This window comes from Alexandromys fortis, unplaced genomic scaffold (genome assembly GCF_014885135.2).
Source record: "Alexandromys fortis isolate MF-2015 unplaced genomic scaffold, M_Fortis_MF-2015_v1.1 scaffold_1, whole genome shotgun sequence".
Taxonomy (NCBI): domain Eukaryota; kingdom Metazoa; phylum Chordata; class Mammalia; order Rodentia; family Cricetidae; genus Alexandromys; species Alexandromys fortis.
The window spans coordinates 25,473,736-25,483,780 of record NW_026067927.1 but is presented as its reverse complement, the minus strand read 5'-3'; the positions used below and the strand labels follow the sequence as shown (position 1 = coordinate 25,483,780).

At 44.7% G+C, this 10,045-nt stretch overlaps 1 protein-coding gene across 1 annotated transcript in view; it reads right to left on the bottom strand.

The window, feature by feature from the left end:
• Positions 1–706: 706 nt before the first annotated feature.
• The window catches only part of Rnf182 (ring finger protein 182), a 46,136-nt gene continuing 36,797 nt past the window's right edge, over positions 707–10,045 (bottom strand). Inside the window, exon 2 of the mRNA XM_050144158.1 lies at positions 707–3,799. Within this exon, the coding sequence (XP_050000115.1) occupies positions 2,843–3,586 (744 nt within the window). The 5' untranslated portion in view covers positions 3,587–3,799 and the 3' untranslated portion in view covers positions 707–2,842. The remainder of the gene's footprint in view (positions 3,800–10,045) is intronic.

The window sequence follows — 10,045 nt, the reverse complement described above, 5'->3', positions numbered from 1 at the left end:
CCCAGGCTACCTTGCTGCCCCCTCCTCTGAGCTCCCCTCTTGGGTCCATCTGCTTGTCTAGCAACATCAGCATTCCTCTGGCTTCTCATCCGTCAGGCTGACACACTGAGAAACTTCAGCATGGTTTCCACAATGCTCAAAACCCTGCAGACGTGCATTGCTCCCTGGTCCTCAGCAGCCAAGCCTGAGTTCACAGCAGTCACAAGAGCCCAGGGAACCATCTTCCTCAACCTGCTTCTTTGCTCACTTGTGCAAAGTGGATTAAACCATCGCTGTTGATTGACATGTGCTGTCACTGACTGCTAGGAACACGGAACTGCTGCACACTCTCTAGTGACTCAACAATGGTCACGATTAGTAAACCCAGTATTTTTTCTGCTTTGATCAGGCTGTGCAAGGTAAGAATTCCTTTATTTCACCGGATTCTATTTTGTTGAGCAGTTCAGAAAAAGTTAACCAAATCAGACAAAATAAAACATTTCACTTATGGAGATAACATTCTTATTTCATCTTCCCCCATGTTTCTTCTCCATTTGAAACAAAATACGAGGGCCTTTGTAGAAGTGTGGTAAATGACGTTAGCTTTGTGAGGCAATTCTAAAATCTCCGTGTGGATGATAGATGCACTGGCTTAATGAAAGTTCACTTTTGTGCTTATCTGAAGTGATAACGGCATCTCAACCATAAAACAGAGAAACCAAACATCTCATTTAGAAATCATAAAATTTAATAGACAAGAAAACATTAGCAGAGGGAATACAACAGTTAAGGGTTGTCCCTTCCATTCCACAGCATGGAGAGTTGCGTAGTTTTGCATTGCTATTGTCATACATTTAAAACTCTTTAAAACAAACCAACACACTGGCATTAAGAAAAATATTGCCACAGCACACACAGACACAACTTCAGCACTGCAGACATCACACAAAGTAGCAAAACACAGAGCTGGTCCAGGGCCTTCTGGGAATCTCTTCCTGCGGCTACCCACCACCTCACTCAACATCACAGTTCACACCAAATGAGCATCTTTACAAAAGAAACCTTATAAATATAGAAATCCAAACCACAAAACCTCTTAAATATTGTATTTACTCAAAGTACAAATGGAATTCTGGAAACCGCATCCACAATACTACCTAAAACTAGGGTTTCTGGAATCATAAATGTATTTAGCTCTAACTTGGGGTTTAAATTTCACTGGACCACATCCCACATAAACATTCTCATTCTATGTACCCTGGGCACACATGTTCTCAAAGTTAATAGTGGTGTAACTAAAACGAAACTCCTATTCTAGATAAGTATCCATTTCCTTCTATACAGTTTGGAACTGGCCCCCTGTAACTATTTCACACTACAAATATTTCACCACAAACAAGCTAACAGAGTCTTGGTAAAGCCCTTTGCTAAGCATTATGGGTATTTTATTGTTAGTATCAGTAACGAGTCTCAGACACTAAAAAGCTTCCTTTCCTCTTTTTGTCTAGTTTCTGTGAACATCCTATGCCCCCATCTAAAGCCTACTACACAACTTATTCCCATAAATATATACATTCAATGTCGCCCAGTCTGTTTCATGAAAAGGGGTTTATACTCAAGTCATGTAGCTTATGCTTTTACAGAAAATAAATTCAAGGACTTGACTCTATCCCCAAACTGACTGAACAGCAGGTAGCCACAAGTGAGCTGCACCCACTTCACTCCTTGACCCATCTCTCCAAGGAGGGCATCGGCTTGGCATGGCTTCACCCTTTCCTTTGCCTGGACTTACACAGGACACAAGCCTGAGCCACTGCAGTCTGGTACTCAACAGAACACGGGGGTTCCTGGTGCCTAGGACTAGAGCAGTTGGTGGCTTGTTATTGGGCTTCCACCATCACAGCTTCCCTCAGAGTGTTGTAGGAGTCTGCAAAGTCAGCCCTAAGCAAATTTCTTAAAACAAGGGGAAGAAAACGAAACCTTCATAAGCTGATAACGACTAATTTAAATGGAACTTCATTCAGGATATGGCTAGGGGCGGATTGAAGAATGTGGTTAGAAACCAAACAAAACTGAAATGCTATAAGAAATTACTCCAGGGAATCCTTCCACATGCAAAAACTGCTCAGATCTTCTCCAGGAAGCCTGGGAGAGAGATGCACACAGAAATGGTCATGCCCAGGCATGAGGTCTACTTCCATGCAAACTTCTCGGAATCATCCATCTTCTGTAACAACATGCCAGTACAGGAACTTTGCAGGAACCACCAAAGGGGGCAAGATTGTGGGACCCTGGGGCAGGGAGCACCACACAGAAGACAAAGGAATCTGAGTGGGGGTAGCAGACCTCAGAGAAGCATTACCTCAAGAAAGAAAGCACCTGAGGGTGATTAGGGGCTCCACTGCTCAGAGAATGGGGAAGCACACTGATCTGTTTTGGAGCAACCTGCCTCTGACATCTACCCACCATCATAGGATACCCCTAACTTGAAGGAGGCCTCCATTCATCCCGACCTATTCACCAGGACCCTGTCACCTTGCCTGGTACCTGTCTGAAAGCACTCACTGTGCCCACACCTTTGCTCCCGGACGCCTCACAACTGTTGGCGCGCCCTAAAAAGCTAGGCACACACAATTTGCTTTCTGGCTAACCCCTATGTAGAAATGAATGTCTCTTAAACATTTTTCAGAATCCAGGAAAACCCATCAAGCCAACATCTGGACAGAAAATGGACCACAGACGTATGGCCAAGGGCTTTGTTGAGGCTGTAGACACTAGTCGTAGAGAATACAAAAGAAAGCAAATCGCATGTACATCATTTGAACGTAACTGTATGTGCCAAATTTCCTATTTTGCCTATTGATTAAGAAGGAAGTGCCATACAGTCCAGAAATTCATGACAAACGCATTGGCAAAAACCATACACCATAAGGATGACAAGGCTAGAGGGGACGAGGCTAACAAAGACCACCCCAAGGGTGACTTTCTTAGACACCAGTAAATAGATCCCTAAGGGCAAGGAGCTGAAGTACAGCAAACCTAGCAGCCACACTAACACCCGGATGGACGTCTGAAAGAGCAGGGAGGTGCAGTTCCACACCGTCCAGTTGTGGGACACTGTGGTGACAGAGTCGAAACTTGCCGGCCTGTAGAATTCTACCACTGGCGTCGAGCTAAGGGATGGGGAACTCTCCCTCTGCACCTCCATGATGGTGATAACCAAGCAGTTGGAGGACGTGTGAGAAGGGCTGACGAGGGAAGCAAGCCTCTTGGGGGTGAGCAGCAGCTCGGTGGGATTCTCGGGCAGGCATTTCTTCCCTTTGCTTCCACAAGTCAAGTTTACCAAGATGTTATTGTCATCAGGCAAGCTGCTCACTTCGTCATCTGGCAGGCACGTCTCGAACCTGCAGAAAGGGCAGACGATGACACCTTGGGGAGAGTCTCCAAAGTCTATTATCTTATAGAGGCACTTGGCACAGACCCTGTGACAACACTCCAGAACCTTGGGCTTCCTCTGTTTCAGGTTGTACCGATTGTAACAAATCTTGCACTCCAGCTCATCCGAGACCTGAGACTCCACAGGCTCTTCCGGCGGCTGGCTTGCCATCTTGAATTAAGGATACAATCTTTTGTAGATAGGCCTGACTGAGGGGTGACTTGGATTAAGGAATCCCTCTGAACATCACATTATCCGAGTAGGGAATCAGGGCTGGAGGGGCTGGGAAAGTAGAGAGAGAGCACAGAAGTCTTCCCAACATTTTCCGCTCCTGCTTGGCTCTCTCTGGCTCTGGTGCTTATTTTAAAAGGCCACCCGAAGGATCTGCAAAGAAAAAACAGAGAGGGTAATAGAGCAAACAGTTCACTACAAAGGTGTTCTGAGAACTGTTCGTGGCATTTTCTGAGCTCCAAGGATCAGGAGCAATAGACCTAACATATTAAATTCCTTCCTATTTCACCTTTCCAGCCCTGGAACAGCAAGGTGCCGTGTTTATGTTTCTGTCCACAAACATCATAAGAAGGAATTAAATCCTAATGCATGTGAAGTGCACTGACGTACACCTCAGCGCCACAGGCTCTTCAACCGTGTATGCTGCAGCTAGGACAGATTATCTCTCAGAAATAAGTACCAAATTTTGGCCTCTTTGAATCATGGGGCTTATTCACAGCACCATTCTAGAAAACAGCTAAGTACCTTCCGCAGTGCTCACAAACATGCTTAAGAGTTTTCTTGTTGTTGCTTACTTATTTGTTTTGTTTATTTGATTGATTGATTGAAACAGTCTTACTATATAGCCCAGGCTGGCCCCAGTCTTAACCACATAGCCCAAGCTGACATTGAACCCACGTCGCAGGCTCACAAATCTTGGGACTGGGCGCCATGCCCCATCATGCCCAGCTCCTCAAGCACAGAGTCTTCAGGAGAAGCACTAGGACATGTTTCGTTTCCAGGAAGCATTTTGCTAGAGATAAGAGCGTTTGTAAGTGAAGCAGATGGTTCTCATTTCTTTATCTGTTTTGCAGATGCCCTTAGTGTTTGACTATTTAAGTCCAATTTTTGTCTCAACGCCCAACTTGTGCATACACATCTACACAAAGTAAAATAAAACACAAAGCCTGTGACATAATCCCTATAAACACCTCTAATTCCTAAGCAAGAGACGCAAACATGGGAGACACATGCAATTACACACAGACCCCATAAACACAGGAAAAGTCATTCCGAGGTGACTCTCAGGAAATGCTACTTGCCCTCCCTGGCGTGCCATGTAAATTCTGTCTGTGGTAGGCAGAAGGCACCATGCAGCGTGCGGGCCTGATACTAGCAACAGCGACGGTACTGGCACTAGCGGTGGACAAAGGGCAGGGTTTATTCATATGCACAATGTGTCCTCTGTGTCAGTGGAAGAGAGCAGCAGCGTGGGAAATCTCTAGATCGTCTCATTAGCGCTAATACGTGTGATATTGGGGGTAGTAGATCCGTCTGGAAATATGCTGTGCTCGGAATGTATGGAAATGGCTTTGCATTTCTGAGCGCATCCCTCCGAGCTATAATAGCAGGCGGCTGTCACGGCATTTCTAAGGAGACAGCGAACGTGCAGCAATTCGAAATTTGCTACGGCTCACACAGCCCTCAAGGAAAGGGGCAGTTAAGAGCTAAATTAAGCTTGGGCAGTTTTGAAACCGAGAGTACAGCATGTCTTCCTTCTTATTTATATAAATTTTGCAAGTTTCCAAATGACTTCCTATTCTATGCATAACGGGCTTCAGTGGCCAGAAGTGTGCTGTGGCGACACCTGTCAATGTCCACCCTGGTCAGGAGCCTAAACTTATAGACAGGCTTTTAATCTGTATTCAGAACTGCTCTCTAGGTTTTGTTTCTGTCCTGTGTGGAGCCTGGGGAGCAAACGTGTGTTTATTCTAGAGACGAACCAGGAGCTTCGAGGCTTCAGAACTAGTGTGAACATTAGTAAAATGTGTTCTTTAATTGCTAACAGGAAATTCAGCTACAGATCCAGAGCCTACCATTGCTGTCTTCAAATCTGCTCTCTGATCCATCTCCCACCCGTCTTATGGTTACTACCCAATGCAAATTTTCTAGCTCTTGGGTCACACTTATATCTGACAAAGAAAAGTCTACTTTGTCTGGGTTCTTGGATTATTGGTCAAAGAGTTGAATGAAGTCTCTCCTTTGTCTTCTCTAGATTGTCACTGTGCCTCCAAATATGCCCCTTTTCTCACTCCCACCTGTTAGGTTTCTAATCACAATCAGATTCTTATGCCAGCTTCACTGTGCTGATCAAAGAACTAGCTATTTACCTTATTGGCTTTGTTTCCTTCATTCCACCTTTTTTTTTTTTTTTTTGATTGTTTCCTCTGATTTACCTTAGGGTGTTTGTCATTCTTTTTCCTCATTTCATGTTGGGACCATTTGGAGTCCTGGCCTCCAGCTGCTCTTCCCTGCTAGAGATCTTTACTTTCCTTCTGATTTGAGTTACTGAAAGCTGTGTCAAAGTTGTTTACCAGTTCTGCTTCACGAGCACGTGTTGCCTTGCCTTGAGGATCAGAGGATAAGGTTTTCACCTGTTGGCCCACCTGACTGGGGTATATAAGCCTCCCTGGTGCTATTGAATAAAGGGTTGCACCTAAGGCCGATACAGGCTGGACAAATGCACCACTATTAAACCCTGACCCCATTTTTTAAAATGTTTTATTTTGATACAGGATTTCACTAAGTTACTTAAGCTGGCTTTCAGCTTTCCCTGTAGCCAGGCAAGTATTTCATCCGTGGTCCTCCTGCCCTCAGTGAAGCAGCTGCTATTACATGCCAGCACCACCAGGCCCGTCTTGGGATTTGCTTTTTAACTCAGGTAAACAGTCACAAAATAAAAATAAATAAATAAATAAAATTGTATATATACAGACAATAATCTGTGTATATACAGACAATAATCATTTTTAAAATATAGGATCATGAGTTTGGGAGATGGGGAACATGGAAGAAGATGAATGGCGAGGGAGGGAATGAAGTATGTAGATGAATGTTCACGTATAAAGTTTCAAAAAATAAATTTAAAAAAAGCCTAGATATGGCCCCATGGTTAATGGTTAGCACTCTGGACTCTGAATCCAGCAATCTGAGTTCGAGCATCAGTGGGACCTGAATTTCCTCCCATGATCTCCCCACACCGTGAGGGCTATGGTTCTGGTGAGCATGAGTTCCCCTCACCGTGGAGGCTGTGGTTCTGGCGAGCATGATCTCCCTCACCACAAGAGCTGTCCTAGCAAGCAGACCATTTCTTTGTCCTTTCCTCTTGAGTATTTATTATCATAAAACAAGTAATGAGAGCCTTAAATTCTTACATAACAAATTTTAATCACCGAGGGAAATGGCTGGCTGCCTGTGTGCGGTACACTCGCCCGCTGCAGTTTCTCTCTACGGTTGCTCCTCCAGCTCGTCCCTGGTGCCAACCGTGAGACTCCTCAGCTAGCCAACACTTTCTCAGAGCAGGTCATCTGCTCCCTGACAGGAAGCTGCTAAGAGTCTACTCTTTGGGTCCTCATGAGCTCCAATGTACGCAGAGCAGCCTCGAGTCACGTCTGAGAGTGTGTTTCCTGTAGTCGTCTGGTCACTTCCCGTGGCCCTCCTGTCGCACACATGTTCTAGTTCCTAGGCTGGCATCTCTCACGAATCCCACCCCTTTATGTTTCAGTTCTGTGTTTCAAATCCCTCCACTTGACCAACTAGCTCTCGATCCTCTCAAGAACATCATGCCCCGCAACACACTGACGGAACTGTCTGCTGGGAAAGTCCCTGTCTCATCTGATTGTCTTTCCGTGCTGCGTTTGAATCTCCTGTGTGCTCACTTGGCTGTCTCCAGCAGCCACTCTGTGTTGGGAGCAGGATTCCAGTTGTTAGTGTAAACTGCCTCCCCTTTGGCTGCAGGGACGCCATTCCCACTTGTTACATGATCTGCTATGGAAGGGCTCACATACCTGCGGCCCTGTGAGTGATGGGAAATGATGTCCACCCTGGGGCCATGGGGATACTGGTGCAAATCTTGGAGTGCAGCCAAGTAATAGGAGATCATTTTCCTTCTCCAAAGGAGACAGTGAGAATGCAGTCATTTGGTCTTTTGCAGAGTGTACACACACATGCCAGCCTGGCTTGGAAAGAAAGTCATTATCTATGCCAAATTCTTCTTCAAATCTCAGGGCTTGAGGCTGCACCTGAATTTAGAGCTCCAAGTCCAAGCAGGCTTGGGTGAGGAGAGGCCGGCATGGGTGAGGGCAGGCTGGACAGCTGCTTCTGATTGCCGGTTCGCAGATTCCAACCATAATTTCTAGGAAGATTTTTTTTTTTTTTACGAGTATTGGTCCACATGGGGAGTTGTGACAAAGCTGAATTCGTAGGGAACCTTGGTGAGACCAACCATGCTTCCCATGACAGAAAAGTGTGTAATAAATTGATTTTCATCCCTCATTTATAATTCATCTTCAAAATTCACATTTTCTAAATGTTCTGTACTTTCTTTTATTTTTCCTCTTTGATGATGGTGAACTATCTGATGTCCAATAATAAGAATCTTTTTACTTTTCACTTGGCTATCTTTCTTAAATACTTTTTCAAGTTTTATATTGTAATTCAAATGATTGTAGTATCATATGCCAGTTAGATTGAAAAGCCATTAGATAAGAGTTCTCTATGCTTTTCTTTTCTGAAATGATTATATAGTGTTTAGAACTTGGACTAAGCACACAGCGTGAGACTGAGGTCAGGTCCTCAGCACCTAAAGAGTCAAGTGCAGCAACCGAGCCTATGCGCTCAGCTCTCGAGAAGTAGAGACAGGAGGTCCTCCTGGCTTGTCAGCAAGCTCATCCAAGCTGAACCAGTGAACTCCAGGTCCAGACTCAGGGAGACCCTGACTCAAATAGCCAGGTGGGAAGACACCTGTATTAAACCCCCCTCCTCCCTCTCTCTCTCTCTCTCTCTCTCTCTCTCTCTCTCTCTCTCTCTCTCTCACACACACACACACACACACACACACACACACACACACAGAGGTGACTTTAGACTGCTCAGAATCTTTCCTACTTGGAGCTTCTTCCCTAGATTTCCATTATGTAACTCTTCTATGCCGTATTGTGACAGAATTCTTAGTAGATAAATCATTTTGCCTAATTATTATTTGTCCTGACCTTTAGCCTGAACACTGCACACAGCAATTCTCCACAATGCTGCACCAACACCCTCTACATTATTGTTTTCTTGGTGGTTTTAAACCACCAAGAGGTGGAGGAACCTGTTTCTTCACCCTTTAATCAACACGTGTGGGGCTTCCTCCGACCATCAGCCTGAAAGCGAAGCAACCCTGTGGGAGTTCAGGAGCCCAACTTCAAAGTGCCTCCCACTTCTGCTTTTGCAGCCTTGAAGCCAGAAGAGACCCTAGTAAGACTCCTGAAGAACAGAGGTCATGGAAGCCCAAACAAAGTCCAGCAGTAAGATCAGTCAAGAGAACAAGAACATCACAGACCATCCAGCACCGACTTACCCAGCTGAGTCAACCACCTCATTTAAATAAATGCCCCCGGAAAGACCTGCAGTGACCTCAGCATTCTGACTCACAGACTTTATGAGCAAAGAACATTTGGGTTGCTCTGAACCATTCCACTTTTAACGTTGTGTGTTTTCTGACATCAGATAGACACAACGAGCAAAACTACTTCCAATCTAACCCAAAGTCAGCTCTGTCCAATCAAGGTATTTCCCATCATTTAAGAATGATACCATTACTGCCTCTAGGCTCCGAAGTGCCCTGAGTTCCAGCCATTGTAATAGTTGTTAAAAATGATTGGTCAAAATACAGCTTCTATATATTTTTCTGGATATAAATAAGCCTTTATCGTTCTTCTAACAATGCCCATTAATTAAGAGAATCTCTTTAAGGAACTCAAACATTTTAGAGGCATCCAGTAAGCTCCATGATAGTAAGGGCAAGGGTAATTCCCAAAGTACTGATATGAATGCCCACAGAAGGTAAGACGCTTCCCCAGGAGTTCAAATACAAGAGAACACACATGAGATAGAGACCAATATGGTCACCTGCTTACTATCCAGGGGCTTGATGCTGTGCTGTTTGTACTATCCACTGTCCAAGTGAATTTATCCTTAGGGAGTGGGATGAGTTCTGTTGCTTCAAAACATCTCAATACAGGTTTCATGTAGCCTGAGCCCTGCTCACAAAGGCCATCATCCGGGCTGGAGAGATGGCTCAGAGGTTAAGAGCAATGGCTGCTCTTCCAAAGGTCCTGAGTTCAATTCCCAGCAACCACATGGTGGCTCACAACCATCTGTAATGAGATCTGGTGCCCTCTTCTGGCCTGAAGACATCCATGCAGACAGAATGCTGTATATATAATAAATAAATCTAAAAAAAAAAAAAAAAATAAGGCCATCATTCATTTGAATTTGGCATTAATGGGATAGATTATATGTTTCCCTATGTGAAACAACTACCAAGTTTCACCCTCTTCTCCTGAATACTTCTCCTGTCCCCGAGAGTAAATA